This window comes from Psammomys obesus, unplaced genomic scaffold (genome assembly GCF_907164565.1).
Source record: "Psammomys obesus unplaced genomic scaffold, mPsaObe1.curated_primary_1811, whole genome shotgun sequence".
NCBI lineage: Eukaryota > Metazoa > Chordata > Mammalia > Rodentia > Muridae > Psammomys > Psammomys obesus.
Window position 1 is genome coordinate 3,331,151 of NW_026590062.1, and position 23,042 is coordinate 3,354,192.

The following is a 23,042-nucleotide window of genomic DNA, read 5'->3' on the forward strand; positions in this document are numbered from 1 at the left end:
AGGTACAGCTACATATTCCTATGACTCCAGTACTGGTTGAGGCGGCATATAGAGATAGGAGGACTCAAAGCTTTCAGGCCGACGGTTTGCCCTGCCACACCTGTGAGACCCTGATTCAGTGAAGACACAAATTAGAAGGGGTGAGGTAGAGCGCAGTAGAGGAAGATGCCTGATGGCTTGCCCTGACCAATGTTATTCGAACATGTGCATTTACTGCACACAGGCACACAGCCCGCTGACAGATGGTGACAGGCAGAAGATTCAGCATATCCCAATGGAGACTGTCTGGGAGGGGCTGTCACAGGGAAGGGAGGGGTGGAGTGCAGCGGAGTGGGGGAAAAAGGCTAGACTTAGTGTTGTCCACTTGAAGTTGAGTGCTCCTCTGTCTTGTTTTAGAGTCTTGCTAGGTGGCCCAGCCTGGCATCAAATTCAATACAATCCTCCCACTTCAGACTCAGGGTGCCAAGAACATGAGCCTGAGCCACAAACCTGCTCTCTAAGAACTGCTACAGGAAAGTGGAGCTACAGCAAAGACCTGAAAGAGCACCACTGCATCATAAAAAGCGAAGTTTAAAACAGGTACCCTTTGAAAACCTGGATCCTCCGTAAGAACAGCAAGTGCTCCTCATGGCCCAGCCATCTCTCCAGGCCTACAATCACACTGTTACAAGTGAAGACTGCAATAAGCACAGACACTATGCTGGAAAGTCCCTATGGGCACAGCTCAGCAAGACGGGAGCCTCTAGCAACACTTTATATTTGCAGGGGAGAATTGCACAGTGCAGGAAGAAATATGGAATAGTTGAGTGCATGAAGCTCTGCTCAGCTGCTACCCTGAAGATGAAGAAGTATAAGTGACTTACTCACTGTCATAGCTGGAGTCCACTCGAGGTAAACATAATCTCTTGTACAAATCACAGCGAAATAAACCAGCCCCTTGAGGCCCACGCCTAGAAGTCACCCAAGGTTCTGCCCAGGCTCCCCCATTTAGTGACGTTTCACAGGCAACATGCCTTGTCTCAGCCCTCCCTGGCCAGGCAGGTCTGCTCCTCTGGGATACAGTGGCAACTGCTTACTTTCCAATAGGACAGTGTGCTTTCTCATCCTGACACACATTTTTTTTTAAAACATTTGAATAAAATGGAAATGTTCATGATTAGCCAAACAGCTCCGGTTGAACCTGGCTATGTGACTATAGTCAGAACTGAAACTGTGAACAGAACACACAGGAAATAATGGTATTACTCTGATGAAAGCATGAAGACGACAAAGATGATTATGAAAATGGTGACTCAAGAGGTACTCATTTTGCAAGTTGAATCTGACCCAAGCATAACTACAAGTGTTGTAATGCCATATACTACCTCCAGGTGGCGGCCTTGCCTTGGCCTGCTGGAATTCCCTGCAACAGTGAGCTTTTTAAGTCCTGAGGCATGACTGACTGATGGAGGCTCTGGGAGTCCCCAGAATTTTCACCCTGGAATACAGGAGCAGCAGAGCTCAGCATGGAGCTTCGATTTCTCCAGCTTCTTCACCCACCTCTTGCTTGAATGGAGAGGAAATGTCCACAATGAAAGCGTTATTTATTATATGAAAGGATTTAATTTTTTTCTTAATTATTTATGTACTTTATGTATGAGTGCTCTGGCTTCATGCACACAAAAGAGGGAGTCAGAGCTCATTACAGATGGTTGTGAGCTGCCATATGGGTGCTGGGAACTGAACTCAGGACCTCTGGAAGAGCAGCCAGTGCTCTTACCTGCTGAGCCAACTCTCCAGCCTCCATATGACAGTCTTAAGCCAGGTGGGTACATGCACTAGACATAGGCACCAGCTCCTTTTACTCTCTGGGTCCAACATGCACACAGTATTTACTGAGGAGCCACCACAAAGCAGGTGCTGATGATTTAAGGGGCCTCACTCTAAGATTCAATGGTTCAGCAGGAACTGAGCTTTCCAACAGATCAGCGACAGCAAATGCAAATGGTAGGATATGGAAGATGCTGAAGCTGGATGAGTTCAAATCCCACAAAGGCACTCCAAATGTAGACCAGCCGACTGAGGATGTGCAGTGGTGTGATCTTGGGGTACTGAAGCTGGGGTAATGGTGAAGGGTCGTTATGGTAACATGAGCCAATGTATTAGGGTGATGCCCAGCATAAGCAGAAACACTGTAACATATTATTCAGAGCCCAGGATGGCCAAGACTGTGCTGCCCTAAGTAGAAGCTGACTGCAAGTGCAAGCACAAGCAGTACCACACCACACAAGCTGGTCCATCAGGAGCATCTGAAGAGGTGACTTCTAAGAATGAAAAGGAGTGGGGGAAAGGGAGGAATAAAGAAAATCAAGTACCCAGTTTCAAAAGAAACACCACAAATGCATGAAGCATTTTCTAAAAAGCATCTAAACAATGCCTTGGAGAGGCTGGCTGAAGGGGCCAGCAGAGAAAGGAACCAGTCAAGACGATAACGCCACAGGCGCTGACAGCTGAAGAAGTGTCTGGGAAAGTCTGGGAAACAAAATGAAAAGACACCAGAACCAGGGCGTTGATGAGAATAAACAGTGCTCTCGCTGTGAACTGTGGGAAAGGGCTATGTGTCTTCCACACTCAGTACACCCTCTGGCTGGTGCTGCAGGCCCTGCCCACGGGCTGTCATTACCTGGCTCTCTGCCTGCAGGGTGCCTGCCACTTCTGGTAATGGCCTGTCAGTGTGGACTGAAGGTCTCGCTTCCCGGGGACAGAGAGCAGAAGCGGCACTCTCTTCCTGAGTCTAATGCACAAGCTGGTCCCCTGGCCGGGGCCTCTGGGGCTGGGAGGCTAATTAGCTGTGTTAGCACTAAACTCTTCATTGCTGGGAGCCAGATTCCTTGTTTGTCCTGAGGGAGCATGGGCTGTGCTTAAAGAGGGTTCTGGAACGGTCAACTGAGCTAATGCTCCACAGTACTACCCTAATAGGAAAGTGCTAACGGGGAGGGACACAGCTCTGCAGCTGGAAGGGACACAGCCCTCTGTGGCTGAGGGACACTTGACAGAACTGCGCTCATCTGAGCCTGGGTTTCCAAGCTATCTGATGGATGCTGTCCTGCTTCCCCTGTGCTATTGCAGTGATGGGATACAACATGCACATCAAGGCTTAGACAACATAGGGCATGAGGAGCTTGCTTCCTCCCCGACCACGCCGCTTCTCTCCTGTGATCACACACACTTTTAGGTTTGAACACCAGGATTCCTGAAGGGGATCTTGTCTTGTACTGAACTAATTAATACCCATTTACATCCAACGTGTCCTGTGTGAAAGCCCTTGCTTAGGCCCTGGACAATCAGTGCTGATGCTGTCTGTATGGGCCGGCAAGTTCTCTGCTCTGTGGCTGCAGATTGGCGCTCCAGCACCAGTCTGCTTTCTCAAAAACATTCAGTGAGCAGGGAGGCAAACAGCAGGAATATCCTCCACAGAGGGTGCCAGAGTGGTACCTTAGCATAGCACAGACAAGTTACTACTCTGCCTTTAAAAACAAGCCTTCATGTCCCTAAAACATTCACTGGACAACATGTTACAAGAGCTAGCAATGCTTTGTTTTGAAAGAAAGGAAAACAACACTTTCTTTTCTGCGCCAAAGGCTTCCAGATGAAAATGGGAATCAACCATGGAACACCCACTGAGGTTCTGAAAACAACACTCAAGCACATGTGTCCAACGACTGCACCCCTGTGTCCTTTCCACTTGTGAAGCCTGCACATGGGAAGAGGATAGCTACAGGAGCCAGGCCAACAGAAGGCAGGGCAGGGAGAAATGGCCTCCTTTTAAGTAGTCAATGTAATTGGTTTAATGGGCTTATTTTTCAAACATGGCACAAATTTAAAGCACACAAAGTGTTTCCAGACCCCATTCTCCTATCTTGATCACCCGCTGGGAACTTGCTACTGGGTGAGACACTAGAGTTACAGCCATGAAGTGCTTTCCTTGCAAAAGGTCATGTTTTTAAAGAGCTATCGGCACTGATTTCAGAGGGAAAATGAAGGAGAGGTCTCTCAAGACACCAGGTGAGGGATTTGGGCAGCAGCCTGGAGGCCCCATGAGGCAGAGTGACGAGGCACCTCAGCATTTTCTGGAGGGCAAGCTGGGCATGAAACTAAAGGCAAATGGTCAACAGCCCAGAGGCAATCTGTACGGCAGCTGCACCACAGGACACACCACACTGGGGCTTCCACGCCTACTCTAAGGCATAAAATTTTCTGGAAACATCCATGGCTAAAGCACAAGTAAACCTGGCACAGTATTTACTTCTGTTGACTTCTATAAGATAAAGACTGATTTGGGAAGAGAGATGGAAGCATTCACCAAGAAGAAATAATTTGCGACTGTTTGGGATGTGATTGCTGGTGTCTTTCCATCTCCTGGCTGGGGGAGACTGCTATCCAGCGCCCCACTGCTGAACTACATCTGCTGCGTTTGTGTCTGATCACTGCTCTCCAGACAAGAGCGGCCAACAGCAGTCACGACCTGACCTGACTGTTCTTGGAATTATTTCAATCACTGCCATTTACTGGGGCTAAGATTCCTCCAAGTAAAATATTTAGAAACCACAATCAGAAAAACTCTCCATATGAAGCTATCACCAAGGAGCAGAGTGCACAATACAAAACCCTGAACCAGAAGCAAAGGGCAGCTTCTGGGAAGAGAATTCACCTGCTGCCTGTTAGTGTCAAACACTTCTAACAGCAGGGCCTGAAATGCAAGCTGTCTAGCATACTCCAGGCTCCTTAAAAGAAAGCACCCAAAAGGAGAGAGGCTGGGCTGGCAAGATGGCTCAGGAGAAGTGTTTGCTACAACCTGACAACAGGGTTCAGCCCCTGGAAGCCTCGTGAAAAGATGGATGCGGGGGTGCTAGTCTACCATGCCAGCACTCCTACAGGGAGACAGGAGACCGGAGAACTGCCTGGAGTTCATGGGCCAGCTAGCCCTGGAGTACAGGGTGAGGCAGAGAGACCTTGCCTCAGCAACATGGAAAAAGATATCAGTTTCCAGACGGGCGTCCTCTGGCTCCATGTGCTTCTTCCATGCACACACACCATAAGTAAAACATAAAAAATAATAAATATGGAGAAGGCAGGTGGTAGTGGTGCAGGCCTTTAATCCCCACATCCAGGAGGCAAAAGCAGATGAATCTCTGAGTTCAAGGCCAGCCTGGTCTACAGGGTGAGTTCTAGGACAGCCAGGGCTACACAGAGAAACCTGTCTTGAAAAAAACCAAACACCAAAACAAACAAAAAGATGAAAAAGCTAGGTATGGTGGCCCAGGCCTATAATGTACATTTGGGAGATGGAAGCAGGAGAATCCCAAGTTCAAAGCTACAGATAAATAATGGCAATTGGCCTTTGAAGCTATGCCTCTCCTCCCACAGCTGCGCGATGAACTGGCTCTGCTGCACTCTCACACAGAACGTCAACTGAAGGTGTTCTTGCTGCTGTGCATCCACGACACGTACCCAAACTCACCACACAAGTCCTCACACATTGCCAGCTCTGCCTGACCCTCTCGCCACAGGCCTGGCCTTACATCAGTGCCCCACTGTCTATGTGAGGCGGAGGCTGAGAGGTATGGGTTCCCTGCTTGGCTAGGAATTTCTCCGCTGGGCCAAGACCCCTGTCACCTGCAGCTCTGAAGCCACGGCCGCTGCCAACAGCCTATGCTTGAGCAACTATCCAGAGCTTTTCTGTTTTTAAAAAAGAAAAAACAAGGTGGGGGTCTGAAAGTCAACAATCTACTGCCACCTTTAATTGTCCTTAGCAGGGTTGGTAGAGGGAGGTGTCTGGACAGACAGGAAGATAAGCAGATGTGTTCAGCTCTGAAACCTTCAACAGACCTGTCAGAACCCTTGATTCAGAGCCACTGAGTGATTAAACAGTAATCTAAGTGCCAGGCCCATACTTAAGAATTTAATAAAATTAGGACTATTTAGCCCAGAGCACTATTTAACTAACACAAAGTGTTTGCTTTGCCATCACGGGGGCAGTGTCAGAGGATTTTGGGAAGACAGTGGTCTGAATAACAGCTGGTGCTGGGATTTTCCCAAACCGCAAATAAGAGCAGGTAACAGCCCAAAGCACCCAGAGATAAGACAAGAACCTCAAAATCCAAGTGACAGAAGCATACTACTTCTCTGACTGACTGAGCAGGACACACACACACACACACACACACACACACACACACACACCCTCTCTGGCCACCGAGAGAGGGGCTGCCTTTGTTAGCAGCCCCTTGTGTACACTGGGCCTAGTGTTCTTAAAACCGCCAGCAAGGGCTCCTCTCCCCAAGATGGGCAAGAGAGTCTAATGGAAGAGAAACCAGAGGTAATGGCTGATCCCATTTGAGCAGGTGTGAGACACAGGAGGGCCCATTCCCTTGGAGGCCCTGGTGCATAGCATAGGAAAGAGAAAGGCCAAGCAAAACAAGCCCTTATGTTTCTAAATACTGCGTGAACATACTCCGTGATAGCAGTGAGCCATACCAAGCCACCTTTTGGAAACTTCTAACTAAATGCACACAAAAACTAAGTGTGAGCACTCACGCACGCACTCACACATGAGTACACTTCCACTCCTACAATAAGAGAGGTGGCGTGAATGAGATGGCTCTGCAGTTAAGAGCACTTGTTGCTAAAGAACCCAGGTTCAAGTCCCAGCATCCATGGTAGCTCACAACCTTCTATAACTCCAGTTCCAGGAGATCTGACACCCTCTCCTGACTTCCATGTACACCAGGCACACAGCAGAAAAATACCCATACATAAAATATATAAATCTAATTAAAAAATGCTCAAGAGGTTAATAAAAACTGGCATGCAGGCCTGGCAGAAAGGCTCCTGCACAGAAGGGTGGCAAGAAGAAGAAGGGCCGCTCTCCCATCAGTGAAGTGGCGATCCGGAAGTACACACCAACATCCACAAGCGCATCATGGAGTGGGCTTCAAGAAGCGTGCTCCTTAGATACGCAAAGAAATTCGGAAATTTGCCGTGAAGGAGACTGGGAGTGCAGATGTGTGCATAGACACCAGGCTCAGGAAAGCTGTCTGGGCCAAAGGAGTAAGAAATGTTCCATCCAAAGCATTTGTCCAGAAAATGAAGATAAGGGTTCACTGAACAAGCTCTACACGTTGGTAACTTATGTGCCTGTTAACCACATTCAAAAAAATCTACAGACGGTCAATGTGGATGAGAACTAACCTACTGAATGTCAAATAAAGTTGGAGAACTGCCTCTAACAAACAAACAAAAACATGCTATTTCAAAATGGGATAAAAAGACATTAAGAAAAAAAAAGAAACATAAATCAGAACCAATTTAAAAGACAAATCTAGAAAAATTAGAAATTAAAAAAAAAAGTCACTTTAAAAATGAAGACTGGGAAGGGCACACTGGAGAGACAGCTCAACAGTTGAGAGCACTGGGGTTACCCATTCAGGAAACCTGGGTTCAATCCCTAGTGCCCCATGGAGGCTCACATCCAAAGGATCCAAAGCTGCCTTCTGGGCTCTGGGCTCCGAGGCGCACACAAACTCACATGCGCGTACAGACACACAAAATAAAACAGAAATGAAACAAATTATGTACTCCAAATAAAAAGCAGTGGCCCAAGATGCTAAGAGGAACAAAGGCCCAGGGGAGGATGGCGGCCTGGCCCAGCTGTTGGAAAGAGGTCAAGAAGAGGAGCCCCGTCTGAGGCGGTCTGCAGTGCAGTGCTGGAGAGGACATCCCGCCCAAAGCACCACCACCTGCTGTGTGGGCACAGCAGCCAAAGCTGTTCTCTGTAACCAGCTGCACACACCTCCTGTCATTCACCAGTTCACCTTCCCAACTGCTTTAGCTGGTCCCCTGGGACAGGCCAGAGACTGAGCAAGAGAAGCAGCTGAGACTGCTGGCCTGGGATAAGGAAAGCTCCTGGTAAAGTGGATGTCTCCACAGGAAACCACCTGTCCACCTTAGCAGCTCATGCTGAGAACAGGGCTCAGCTGCTGCTGACAGCACACATGCTGTCTTCCTGCTGCCTGCATCAGGACGGGTGCTTTCTAAGTGCACTATCAAGGGAAAGACCAGACAGACATCTGGTACACCAGAAGACTTGCACCACCTCGGCCTTCACTCAGGCCACAATGAGGTCACCGGCACTGGAGTGCCACGTTCCTCATCCCAAGTCCATAGCTCAGCTGCCAACCCGGAAAAGGCAAAGGCTGTAGGACTTGGCGCTAAACCAAATTAAATGAGCACCATACACTAAAGGAAAGTTTTCTAAGGTAAACAACATGTAAGAAACATCAACTAGACCTACAGTCTAAAGAAATAAGAAAAGGCCTGGAGCAAAAGCCAGGTGTGCAAGGAGAAAACACCAGGAGACAGAGGCATGTGGACCTTTGTGAGTTCCAGGCCAGCCTGGTCTACTTAGAAGTTCCAGACCAGAAGGCTAACACAATGAGTGTCTCAAAATACAACAACAAAGCCTGGAGCAAACTAACAAATACTGAAGACAAGGACAGGCCACAGAGCCTCTGAGCTGGGCATGGTGGGACACACTTAAAGTCTCAGCACTCTGAGTCCAAGGCAAGACATTGTGAGCTTGAGGCCAGAACAACAAAAACCTAGTAATTTGGGCTAGTTTTCCAAAGTTGAGGGGGAGAACTTGAAACTAGGCGGCTGGAGAGATGGCTCCATGGTTAGACCACTAGTTGCTCTTACAGAAGACCCCAGTACTCATGTGGTAGATCTTAACAGAAACACTTGCAACTCCAGTTCCAGTTACTGTCTTCTGGCCTCTTTGGGCACGAGGCACACATGTGGTGAACATACAAACCTGCAGCCAAAACATTCACACATGAAATTAATTAATAAAAAAATGTTAAGCCCTTGAACTGTACATTAACAAAACACACCTTGTATTTAGAGTCACTGATTTTGAATTACCAAAACACTGTAATAAAATTAACAACTTGAAAAAAAAACCTTATAACTAACCAAAAGGAATGACTGCCTAATAAAGAAAAGAAAGTTAAATATCTGACTTTCATAGTCACATCGTCCCCCCTCCCAAATCAAACAATATCATTTGATTTCTATCTATGGGTCAGGAATTCACCAACTGCAGACTGGTGTTGGGGGATGGGTGCAGACATACTGAACATGTATGTATAGCCTTTTGGTTTTGCCATCATTTCCTAACCAATACAGTTTAAGAACAATTTATATGGCACTTACATCATACTGGCAATTTTAAGTAGTCTATGAAAGATCTCTGTAACACGATGGACACATAGGTTATACCCAGTACCAGACATTTAAAACAGATGACCGGAGCATCCATGCATTCTAGACTCTCGGTCAGTGGTAGCCCCTGAGCCAATTCTCTAAGGAATGACTACTTTTCCTGTTGACAGTACAGCCCAGGATGCTCTCAAACTTGTGATCTTACCACATCTGGCTTGATCATCATTAGTGGATGGAGAACAGTGACAACATAGGTTTAAAAGCTATTGGCCTTCTTATAAACTATTTTTCAGGGACTATAGAGATGGTTCCTCAGTTAAGAGCACTGGTTTCTTTTCCAGAGGACCTGGGTTCAATTCCTAGCACCCACATGGCAGCTCACAACTCTCTGTAATTCCAATTTCAAGGGATCCTACACCCTCTTCTGGATTCCATGAACACCATTCATGTACATGGTGCACACACACGCAGGAAAAACACTCATACACACAAATTTTTTTAATAACACAATTTTTAGTAACCATAATTGCAGGTCACATCCTTCTGATTGAGCCTTCACACAGCCCCACTCCTGCCCCAGATTAATGACGAGAGCTGGTGGGTGCCTGCATTTTTCTAGAGTTCATTGTTTGTAATGTGGGAAAGCAAGTGACACGGATTGGGATGCTCACACCTCTCCTCAGCATCTTTGGGAAGCAGGATGCACAGAGGAAAAATCAGGAGACAGAGACACAGCATGCAGGAGGTGCTTCCATCCTCTAGATAGCAGTTCTCAACCTGTGGGTCACATATCCGATATCTTGTGTATCAGATATTTACACTATAATTCATAAGAGTAATAAAATTGCAGTTACGAAGTACCAACAAAAATAATTTTATTGTTGGGGGGTCACCACAACATGACGAACTATGTTAAAGGGGCACTGTGTTAGGAAGGCCGAGAACCACTGCTCTAGATCCTTCCTAAATTATTAAGAATAGGTAATAACGCTGTGGTCAGTTACCCCTACCACCCAGACCACAATTTAGAAATATCTCTTACAGCCAATTCAAAGTCTGGCAGTGATGCCCAAGACCCATGAATGAATCACAGCAAGGAAGCGATCAAAGATGACATAGCCATTTCAGGTCTCACTGGAGAAGACAGTTGAGGCTGAGGTTTGAGACATGAGTTTTGAAGGCAATCAAATATGTTCCAATCCATTAGTTCAAAGGAAGTGAAGGAATAGCACTTCATTTTCTGAGGATGACAGAGAGCTCAGCCACTGCTTTGGAAACAGTAAAGGGGAGAATTGGGTGCCTACTGCCCCTTCCTATGCCATCTGCAATAGGAGGCAACTGAACAGAAAGCGAGAGCAGTGCTGTGTAACAAACAGAAGCAGCTACGAGAGACACTCTGGACTCCTTTAATGAGTCACTAGCTGTAGGAACAAAGCTCCAGTAGCTGCGCAAACCCAAGAGGACAGAACCACAAGAGTCTTGCCCCAGGGACTGAACCTACATCAACTTTGGGATCCAGCTGCACATTTACAGGAAATTCAGGCCAGAGACCTGACCTGCTCCAGAAGGACACAAGTCAGCAAAATCCAGAGCACTGAAAGCACAGGTCAGATATCAGACTCCACAACCGGTGCCCGGTAAGAACCGTCAGACGAGAAAGACTTAACGCCTTTAATCCCAGCACTCAGGGAGGCAGAGGCAGGTAAATCTCTGTGAGTTCAAGGCCAGCCTGGTCTACAAAGCAAATCCAGGACAGCCAAGCTACACAGAGAAACCCTGTCTTAAAAAAAAAAAGGTAACACCCACCTAGTGTTTAGAGAGGCACTCATGAGTGAGCAGCCCCTCAAAGAAGAGACACAAGTGATCTACAGGGTGTGAGGAAAGGGCACACAGGTGGCAGTGTAAGAAATCACCTGACCCACTCCATTCACCTCACTGCTACGTTCTTTAATACTGGTGTTTTATGAAAGTTGCTGTTTTAAAGGGTAACATGATCAGTATGGCTGGCAGAGAGGAAACAGATCAAACCTGCTTCTTCCACAGCAGCTGGGACTCTTAGCAGCAGGTTCTGGCAGCAGGTCTAACCTGTGTTCCTTTCCAGTAGCAAATATACCCATAGTCATTAGTCATCCGTCTAGCAAGCACACACACAGAGCGACTTCTTTACTGGCAGCACATTCAATACGCTTTCAACTGCCAAAAGCCCACAGCAAAGTGGAGAAATGTTTAAATAACACGGTTTAGGAACTAATTTATCTATGTAAATTATTTTAGCTAATAAAGCATCTTAAACAATGTTGGTTTGTCTATTCCATAGACAATAGAAAGAATCTAACAACAACAATAGAAAAAAACTGAAAGGAGTATAGTTCTCCAAGCTCTCTGCCTGAGGTGAGACATTCTGGGGTAACTTTGCTATTTCAGGGGCAACAGCCACCTCCACTGTGCTTACATCTAACCTTGATAAAATGTTTTGGGATAGTACTGTATCTTAGTGGGTTTCTATTGCTGCTGATAAATACCATGACTAAAAAAAAATTGGTGAAGAAAGGGTTTATTTCATCTTCACAGTTCCTCATCACAGTCCATCACTGAGAGAAGGGTAGGAACCTGAAGGCAGGAGGAGCTGATGCAGAGGAAACTGCTCACTGGCTTGCTTCTCATGACTTACTCAGCTGACTTTCTTATTGCACCCAGTACCACATGCCAATCTGGTGGGAGCATTTTCTCAATTGATGCTCTCTTCCTAAATGACTCTAGCTTGTGTCAAGTTGATATCAAACTAGCCAGCAGACATAGAAATTGTCCAGGTGAAAAATCCTAGAAAGGCAGGCACAGTGGCACATGCATGTGATCCCAGCACTAGGGAGGCAGGGGCACATGGATCTCTGTAAGTTTGAGGCCAGCCTGGTCTACAAAGGGAGTCCAGGACAGCCAAGGCTAAACAGAAAAATCCTGCCTCAAAAACAAAACAAAACAAAACAAAATCCTACTTAGAGGGAAAGTTCACACTCAGGACCAGTAGCCTGCCTAAAAGGTGCCTTGAGGCAGTAATTGGGAGGCTAAGGTAGAAGGATCATCAGAGCCTAAAAGTTTCAAACCAGCATGGGCCACCTAGCCAGATCTTTCTCTAAACAAACTTTCTGGTGCTGCAGAGCTGGCTCAGTGGTAAAGAACACTGGCTACTCTTTTTTTTTTTTTTTCTCTGCAAGAGGTTTATTAGGAGGGATATGGAGGGTGGGGGAAGAGGGGGGAAAGGGAAAAGGAAAGGGGGTGCCCCAGAGAGGGGGGAGGAAGTAAGAGAGAGAAAGTAAGTAAGAGAGAGAGGGGGTAAGAGAGGTGGCTACTCTTACAAAGGACCTGGGTTCAATTCCTAGTACCCAAACGGTGGCTCACAACCATTTAACTCCAGTCCATCGCCCTCTCTGGCTAGTGCAGGCACTGACTTTATAGGTCACACATAGATATAAATGCACACAGGCAAAACACCCACACACATAAAGTAAAGGTTCCTCTTTGGCAGCAGGAGAAAAATACCTTCGAACATCAGCTTGGAAACCATTCCTTACTACACTCCCACCGTCTCCAAAACCTGCTGTTATTTCACTTCATCTGCACAACTTTTGGCATCTTGCTGCCCAGGAGCACACAGTTTATGACAATAGTTATTTTCACTCGTTTTTGGTTTTTTTTTTTTTTCCCTTTTTGGTAGGGGGTGCACAGCCAAATGTCATGAATAAAAATATTAGAAAATCATCTTACTTGCACCCAAATCTTCCCTATAGATATCAAGCATCAATGAGCAGGCCTTTCTCTGTCTGTCTCTGTCTTTCTCCCTCTCCCTCTCAGAAAAGAAAAACAAAGAATAGTATTGGTTGACACAAGGGCTTGTAAAGGGCTCATATGTCATTGAGCATCAATGTATAATCCAAAGGAGTCAACACTGCTAGGAATTCTACTTTTTAGCCCTGTACATGAGTGCACATGCACACTTTACTGAGAGCAGGAGCTAAGTCCCAATGGTTTGTCTCATTGCACATCCTGGGGACTTACCATAACAGTGCAGTCCTCTGAGCCGCTGGCAATGACTTGATCATTATGTGGACACCAGTCTATGTCCAGCACTGGTCCTGTGTGGCCACATACTGTAGGGTAGGATTTGTCAATTCGCCCCGTCTGAAAGAAGAGATAAACCAATAATGTAACAGTGTGACATCAATTCATCGGCACCTATCAATCACTGCCCCCCAATCTCTGCTATCACATATAGTCACATTCATTTTCTCAATGCCAACTAATAAGAACCATCGACTTTTACCCCTACAATAGTCACTATTAATGGCACTCTATCACATTACAAGGACCTAAAGTTCCAGAACCAAAATATTTTGTCTGCATTAAAAACAACCAAGAGAATTATAAGTCATTTGACCAAAAGACAATTCTATAGCAGCTACACTGTTGTACTCAAGGGCTAAGGGGGAACTTCGATATTACTCAAAATGTAAAATATAATTCCCTTTTTAAGAGTTCATTTCAGCTGGTGTGGTAGTGCATGTCTGTAATCTCAGTGCTCGAGAGGCAGAGGCAGAGGCAGGCAGATAGCTGTGAGTTTGAGGTCAGCTTGGTCTACAGAGCAAGCCCAGGACAGCCAGGACTACACAAAGAAATCCTGTCTTAGGAAAAAGAGTTGGGAGGGGGGAAGGGAGAGAGAGAGAGAGAGAGAGAGAGAGAGAGAGAGAGAGAGAGAGTTTATTTCAAATTATGGGCTCTGTGTGTACAGGAGTGCCTGTGGAAGACAGAGGCTCTGGACACTCTTGGAGCTGGAGTTACAGGCAGCTGTGAGCTGGAAACTACTTAGGTTCTCTGCAAGAACAATACAAGCTCTCAACTGTTGAGCCCGTTCTCCAGCCCGCACACTTAGGAGAACAAGCTATTAGAGTATATATACATGCTGACAGTTTCAGAAATAAAAGGAAAGCTGTAGCTATTGCCCAGAGTCTAAAGGATGAGGCTGCAAAGCCTCTGTCAACAGAAACAACAGTCAAGTCAGTTTGCACTAGGCTAGACCTTACCATCCAGTTCCACATTCCATTAAGAAGAAAATGTTTACTGTTGTTCAAAGTCAGCACAAGTTGCCCATGTTAAGTGCTTGAATCTAACAAGCCAGCCTACCAATTTGGGGTCAATCAAGACAACTACTGTGTTACCAGTAGATATATGGAAGTTATCTCATTGCTGTAACAGGATGGAGGCTGTCTGCTGGAGAAGCAGGCCCACAGCAGAATTGTCTACTGTGTAACAGACACACCCACCACTGGTGCTGCTCCTCTGGCGGTAACCCTTCACGCTGGGGCAGGCTTCTTGGCAATCTGTCAAGGTAAGTGAACTCTATTTGAAATCTGATTCAACTATGGGAATCTTCAGAGAGCAGTATGCTAAACTGACAAGCCCACATGCTCTGCATCAGAGAGATGGGCTCAGATCCAGGTCCCACTGCTTGAAGAGGTTAGCCCAAGGAAAGTCAAACAGCTAAGACACAGCTCCTCACCTGCAGGCTAGGTGCAGCAACACCCGTCTCTCAGGATGACTGTGAGAATTTAAAAGATAGGTAAAATGTCCTATTACGGTGATCTGGGTGAAGCACCTCAGACACGAGTACTCAATAAAACTGTCACTGTCATTACCCCGTCAGTACACTGAGTGCTGGAGGCTGGATGTGGAAGGGTCAAACCTATGCCAACTGAGGAATGGAATCAAGGAGGCAAAAAGAAGACTATAGTGACAATGTGCATTGCCACGTGTGCAAGGGTTTCTGCTAAGAAGGAATGATCTATGCTGAGGCTTAGAATGTCCCTACCCACAGGCCTATGGCCTAGGTTTCTTCTGAGATTCCCCCTTTCCAGGCAAAAGTCATTAAACACAGGGGCTGGGGATCTGGCTCTACGGTAGAACACTTTTCCTAGTATACACAAGACCTTGGGCTTAGTCCACAGCATTGCAAAAAAAAAGAAAAGAAGAAAAGAAAAAAAAAGAAAAAGAAAAACAGGAAATGTCAGCGGACACCACGTCATAAAAGAATCTGGTAAAGCACAACATTTAGAGCCAAGATTGTCCAGGCCAGAATGACATCTCTGCAGTTTCCCAAGTGTGGGCTCTTTGCCACCTTACTCCAGCTGTCACGTCTTACACAGTTTTTCACCTGTAACAGAATGTTGACAGTTTATTCCTTAAATGTGAGACTGAGACAACCAAGGTCTGGTGTTTAGTAGTGTCCCAGCACATGAAGCACTTGAGAATCCAGCAAACACTCAATTCACCCTCCTGCATCTTCACTGGGGTTCATGCTGTCACATATGGGTGGCATGGAGGTCCTTGTGCTCACAAATAAGCATTTGGGGACCCAGAAATGCTAAATATGTTAGCTTGTTTCTTTAAGAAAGGGATGAACAACCTGTCATTCTCTCAGAAGGCTGGGAGCTGCCACGGTTAATAGCCTGGTGACCTTTGCCCTATCCTCTACTGGACCCTTATCACGAGCTTGTCAATCTACAGAATCTATCTTTATGGAAGATGTCACATATACTTTACAAAGAGTTTTGATGTAGTCACTTCTTAAACTTTATTGTACATATGAGATTGAGTTATTTACCATTAGAGAAGTTTTCACCAACTTATGGCGCACCTGCCTATGCCTACTTGGGGTCAGATGCCTCAAGTTTGAACCAACAACAGCTACTTAGTCATGCTGAACCAAATTATCTTCTTACCTCTTGGATGGTTGCTCTGCGGCCATGGTCACAGAGACACCACACTTCCATCACATCTCTCCTTAAAGGAGGGCATCTATTAAACACTGAGACCAGGTGGGTTCACCCAATTCTCTCACTGTAGCCCTACAGCCCCCAGGAGGCAGCTGGTTAGCTGACTTGTGCCTCTGCTTACAGTCTACCATTTAGGTACAGATAGCCTCATGGGTGTTCTGTATGATACTGTAAAAACTTCTAACTTCCATCTCATATGGCTTCAAAATTACCCCCTTGAATGTGTGACACTCCATAGCCTAAAATCTCTTAAGACAGGAAGACCAGAATGACTCTGGCTCCCATGTCAATAGACAATCCTGCAGAGCAGACGACACATAAAAACCAAACAGATAAAGTAGATAATGGCTAAGAATTTTCCAGATTCCAGAGACTCAACAGGCACAAATTAACCTAATGGAAGGGCATCTACACACACACACACACTCTCTCTCTCTTTTATACACACTCACACAAACTCTTTCACACACACACACACACACACCTCAAAAGCAGCCAGTGAGATAGAAGAGAGTGCCTACTGACAGATTAGTCAGATGGAGTGTATTAAGCATAGGCTTTGGAAAATGTTACCCCTTTCTGTTGGCCCAAATAAAACATCATGCAAGAGTGATCCTTTTTAAAAAGCAAACAACAAAAAAGGACATTTTAAACAAAAATAATATCACAAATGGATTTTTGCTCAAAAAAGACAAAAAAAAAAGTACTCAATATGATAAGTTTAATATGAATTAACTGTGCAAATCAGCAGTAATAATGGCTAGTGGGGTACAAATCAAAATAAGGCAGAAATGAAATAATATACAACAATAACAACAGAAATAGGAAGGCTAAATCAGACCAGTCAGGAAATCAAGGAAGACACAAATAAACCCAAGGACAAATTGAGGAACACACTGACAACAGGCTGGGAGCTGACAGGGTGGAAACCCAAGAGCAACATCAGAAGTCATTAGAAAACTCCAGATGAACCTATATACAACCTATATACAACATATAACTTGTCAAAACTTACTCAATCTGGAAAAAAGAAGAAAAAAAACCTTGAAACACCACTGGAAAGTGGGTTCTGGGCCAGCAGAGACTACAGTGAGATCCTGTCAAAAAAGACAGCCTAACAGCTTTCCAAAGCGCAGAGAGGGGAAGGCCAGTAAGCTGGCCTCAGGAAACGAGGAGAGGGAAGCACAGACACAGAGGACAGCAGGAAAAAAGAGCATTCAAGTATTCACTCACACCATGCAGAGCATTCTTAAAGAGAAAAAAGGGCTGGAGAGAGGGCTCAGCAGTTAGGAGCACCACCTGGCTCCTCCAGGTTTGGTTCCCAGCACTCAAGTGGCAGCTCCCAACCATCTGTAACTGCAGACCCAGGGGATCTGGTATCCCTTTGTGGCCTCTGAGAGTACCAGGCATGCACACAAGCAAGTAAAACACTCACACACATAAAAATAAATATATTACACTGTAATGCACACATACATGCAGACACACACACAGGCTGAGGAAAAAGGTAAATGTGAAAGCAGAAGAGGTACAACAGCACAGCCAGCAAGCCAACACAGCCAGACACAACAGTGGCAGATGATATGAGCATAGGGATCAAAGGGCAAATCTGGGAACCAGCGGATGTGTGAGAAGCTATTCTGCCTCACTGCTAACTAGACAAAGGCTGAGAGACTGCGCAGTGGTTAAGGGTCCTTGCTGTTCTTCCGTAAGACTTGCATTCATGTCCCAGTACCCATGTAGGGCAGCTCACAACCACCTGTTACTCCAGCTTTAGGGAATCCCACACATTCTTCTGGCCTCCGTGGGCACCTTGCACACGCACACACACACCCATGGACACAAAATAAATTAAAAACAGTGAGGTACCATTTGACATCTGTTACAAATAGCATAAATGAAAAGGCCTAGCTAGGAGCTGACAGGGAAATGTGGAAATGTCTTGTTACACTTCCTTCTGCAAGTAACAGTGATGGGTAAAGTGACAACATTCCCCCCACCTTCTAAATGATCTTGGTGAGGTAACTGTTGCTATATTTTTCATATGAGAAAGATTCCCTGAGGCAGCACTGCAAATAGTGGCAGAAGCAAGAACCATTTTGCTAGCCTCCATCATGGGAACAGACATTTCCACGAAGTTCCCTACCCACACTCACACATACGTTCACTCTATATTGTCGGCACCTGGGGTTGCTCATGGACTAAAATAAACAGTAAAATAGAAATGAACGGGCAGAGCTGAGATGACGGAGAAAGAGAAGGGGTGGTGGCAGCCACAGCTGCTGTACTTCTCTCTCAAGAGAGATGCAGTCAACATGGCAAAACACTAGCATCATCCAGCGCGAGGGCACATACATGAACGTCGCGCTTTCTTTGATGCTTCCCACAAAAAATAAGAAAATTCAAACATATCAACATTCTGTTATGAATTTCACACTAAAAATTTAATTGCATGCATAGTAAGTCATGGCAGCACATGTGTGTGGAAATTAGAGGATAACTTTGAGGAGTCAGGTCTCTCCTTCCACCACCAGGTGGGTCTCAGGAGAGAACCTAGGTTGTCAGGGTTGATGGCAGAAGCCTCCACCCACTGAGCTGTCTCACTCATCACCATTACTATTGTTTTTTTCCCCAGCAAAAGTTTTTCTGCTGAATCGTCTTATCCTGGCCTCTGTATCCCAAGCCTTGGCTCAGCAAGCCACACTTGGCACTGTGACAGCAAATACTGCACTGAGCTTGAACGCCCCAGAACAACAGGTGGTATTTTGGTCTGGGCTAAGTGGGGCCACCGATGAGAGCAAGGCAGGTAGGAACTGCATCCGGAGCACTGGCCCTAGTACAAGAAGTTTCTCTAATTACCCCAGCTTAAACAGCACCAGCTACAAGTTAGCAGGCAGGTGTCCACACACATTCTCTAATGGAGTAAGACCTGAGAATCAGCAGAGTCTCTGCCATTCCTGTATGAGTCACAGCAAGCATGCAGCGGCAGGCTATCATGCTGTACTTCCCCAGGATCCTGCCTACTGCTGAATGGCAACTTCCACATACTTCCTTCCTGTTGAGATCCAAAACAACAATGACCAGAGTGCGGTGGTGAAGCCCTTTAATCCCAGCACTTTGGAGGCAGAGGTGGGTGGGTATCTGTGAGTTCAAGGCCAGCCTGGTCTACATAGCAGTTATAAGCAAGTCAACAGAAACACCAACAATAACAAAACAAGAATGATAACAGCTAATGCTTTCAGGCGCATACAAGACCATCGATCAGATGGGAACTTAACTATTCCCATTCTCTAAATAAAGGGAGGCACAGTACCCAAGAGGAGGTTATCTGAAATGTCACTGGCCATCCATGCTAGGTTTGGATAGGGAAAAAAGATTCCCACCAGGACATGGGCTGTGCACAGTGTGCAACAGTAGCCTTGCAATCACTGGCAGCCAGCCATCAGAAACTTGGACTTAATAAAAGCGGATACTCTGCAAGCAGCTGCTTCCTCTGGATGTGATGTCACCAGAAAGCCTTCCAACAATTAAAGCCGTACGGGACTGCAGCACTGCACAAAAGAAACTGGTCATACACAGTGGGAGAAGCACAAGCACGGACACACTGAGGGCATGGCATCCTAGGCGCACACACCATCGACTCACCATGACTGCTTACGGGATAGCAGCCATCTTGTTTCCATGGTTTATAACTGCCAAATGCCTTCTCACCCATAACAAAATCAAAACTAAAGCACAATCACACTTTTAACCAAAGGGTATACACTATTAAGCTGTGATGATGGGGCCCACCAAGATGACGCAGAGGGCAAAGGTACTTGATGCCAAGCCCAAGGACCTGAGTTCAATCCCCAGAACCCGAATGGTAGAACCGACTCCCTGCAGCAAGTTATCTTCCAACCTGCACATGTACACTTGGTACCTGCCCAAACAAGTAAACAAACACATCGCTGCAGAGCAGGGCACTCTGGTTACCGTGACAACAGACTAACATGTAAGGGCAAGCAGACATCACCCGGAAAAGCTCTGAGAAGCTCAGTGCACACAGTTCCCATTCACTCTGTCTGTAACCCAGCGAACAACTGAGGACCCGTGTCTACTCTGAGGCTCTGTACACACCCAGTCAGGCTGGTGCTCACCCACCCCTCAGAAGCACATGCAAATAATAGCAAGGCTGGAAAGCTTACAAACTCAATGCCAGTTTTTCCGACAAAAACTGACATTTTAAGGGCCTTGTCCCAATTTTCCAATTTCTGTATAAAATAATTTCATGTTGTTAATGCTGCTTCATCAAGGGTAAGCCACCTCAACTGCACCATCTAGACAGGGTATCACTCTTTCTAACCTTTTATTTCTCAGTGTGTATGGTGTCTGTGCAGGGGTAGGTGTGCATGCCATGGACATGTTGTGTCAGACAACAAGCTGTGGGTTCTGGAGGCTCATCAGCCAGGCTTGCATGTTAACCACCTTTACCTGGCATTTCATCGGCCTAACTCACTAATTTGATTTTGTTTTATTTGCTGGATCCTCTGAGGCAGTGTCTCACTGTGTAACAGGCTGAAGCTCACAGGATCCGGGCCTGTGCACCATGAAACCCAGCCATAGCCATTTGTGTTCTGAGCCGACCATAAGGTTTTAGTTCATTCACTTCTTAGCTGTCCTGGTCCCACGGCACACTGTGCCTCTCCAGCCACAACCCAAGTAGTTGAGATTACCTGAAGTCAACTCAGTAACTGTTAAAACCAGCACCAAGGTTCCCGGAGGCTCTGTTCCAGGCCCTGGTTCATAAACCCGCGGGACAGTGGTGAAATGGGTCAGGACCCTGGCACACTTTCATCAGTACCTGACAGACCCAGTAGCCTGCTCTGAGCCAAGCAACATGAGCCCAAGGGAAAATTCAGCCTCTGAGGCATGCAGACAGCTGGCACAAGGCAGAGGTGTAAGGGCACAGTTTCCACGTGGCTGGCCCGAGCTGAGGGTGACAGCTTTGAACGTGTCCCAGCCAGCAACCCCCAGAGAGCAGCAAAGCTGACGCCAGAACTGTCATGTGCTTTGGGTTTGGGGCAAGACCTTACAATTTCAAACCAAGATGCCTGAAGAGTGAGCTTGCGCCTCTCTGCAAAACCCAGTCAATTAGGCTGCATTTCCTGCCACGGGCTTGGGGAGGGTGGAAGACAGCGAAAAATAAAAACAAAATGGAAGCATCAGTGATCATAATATCCTATCTAGTAGCTCTGGAAAAAGGAATGTTTGAACTGAACTGACTTTCTCTAAGTATTCTCTGTAAGCACTTAAAATACAGGTACGTCTCCAGTTACACTGTATTCCCATCCCTTCTGAACAAAACCCACAGTGGCTTCCACCTCGGTGGTCTACGCATGTGCACCTGCTGCAGGAATCCATCTTAGGCAGCACACAGTATGTGTGCTAAGGCCACTGCAGTCAAACTATAAATGTACAACACACTGGGAATTTCCCACAGACATTATTACAGGGGGATGCTACCCTGTGAAGATCACCCCCATGGACCCTCAAAACCCAAGGCTTGTAATGTGTGCTGTGTGGCTTATATGAGATCATGCTGAATAGAACAATTCCTCACACACTGCCTATGTCCCCCCCGCCCCCCCCCGTCAGTCAATTAGATACAATGAAACATAGGAGGAAGGTCCAATGAGCAGTAACTGGCCCCTTCCAAAGTAGAAACGTAGCATTGTAAGCACCTTTGCAAAGTTAGTAAACTGCTCCAGTGACAAAGCAATCTCTGATACTCCCTTGAGATGCTGAGACAGCTGCACACATCTTCCTAGCTTCTATCCTGGATTACACCACGTAACCCCCTGTGCTTTCTGTCCCCCTCCTATAAACCCAGGCGGCTGCCTCACTTTCCCATCCTTTCCAACTTCCCAGCTATTTCTCTGTGCCTCTGCCCAAAACTGGGTACGACCAGGCAGATGTTGAGGGTCCAGAGAGCCGAGTCTCAGGTCTCATGACTCCAAGAAGAGAAAAGAGCAGCCCAGTCCTTCCAAAAGTTTGCTTCTTAAAGAAAAAATGAGGCCCAAACCCATCTGATGTGCCAACATTTCAGGAACAATTCATTTCTGGCTTTGGGGCAATACACTGAGAACTCGTGAACTCCAGCAGGGAAAGTGGAATCAAACATGTGCTTGGAAGCAGAGGAAAGTTTCAGCCAAGCATAAGGGCTCCATTCACATGTGCAGAGTTCAAAGGCGTCAGGAAAGGGCATCTATTGAAGCCGTCTTTTTCTCCAGCTTCCTTTTTCTATGACAGAATTATTTATGTGAGTGTGTGTTCCGTTGGGATCCGTGGGCCCCAGCTGCTCCAGAGGGAGGAGCCACAGTGACTGCAGATGACAGGAGTGGACTTAGCTGTGGAGATGCACAACCATGTGCAACTTGCTGGTGAAACACATGGAGGAAGTTTTGCTTTAAGGGAACAGAAACACCAGCCTTCAGGTATGTGGGGGTGTTCTGGAGTAAAACATTAGACTGAGTTACTCTGTCAGGTAAGGTAAGCCAGCAACTAAGGCTGCCAGGAGAGGTGTGGCTCTGGGAAAAAGAGCCTTAAGTGACTAAAACAGGTAACCTTTGCATCACAGGTATCCTCAAGAGCTGGACTCACCAACTTTCTTTATCTTTCCTCTGCCTCCCAACTGCTGGGGTTAAAGGTATGCACCACCATGCCCATGCGTCAACATAATTTTTAAATTTATTGTATGTGTAGTAGGGGCCATGTACACACTATATCACACATGTGGAGGTCAGAGGGCAAGTCTATAGGGCAAGTCTCTCTTTCTACATTGCACATATTCCAGGATCAAACTCAGATCACCAGGCTTGTATAGCAATCACTTTGCCCACTGAGCCATCTTGCTGGCCCAAGTACTAAATTTAATGGATTTAATATAGACCAGACTTAGAGCCCACTGAGAACTTA

At 46.3% G+C, this 23,042-nt stretch overlaps 1 protein-coding gene across 2 annotated transcripts in view; it reads right to left on the reverse strand.

The window, feature by feature from the left end:
• Coro1c (coronin 1C) overlaps nt 1-23,042 on the reverse strand; it is a 76,157-nt gene that overhangs the window by 11,773 nt on the left and 41,342 nt on the right. For both annotated transcript variants that reach the window (XM_055606136.1, XM_055606137.1), the window contains exon 3: nt 13,315-13,437. In XM_055606136.1, coding sequence (XP_055462111.1) covers nt 13,315-13,437 — 123 coding nt within the window. The remainder of the gene's footprint in view (nt 1-13,314; nt 13,438-23,042) is intronic.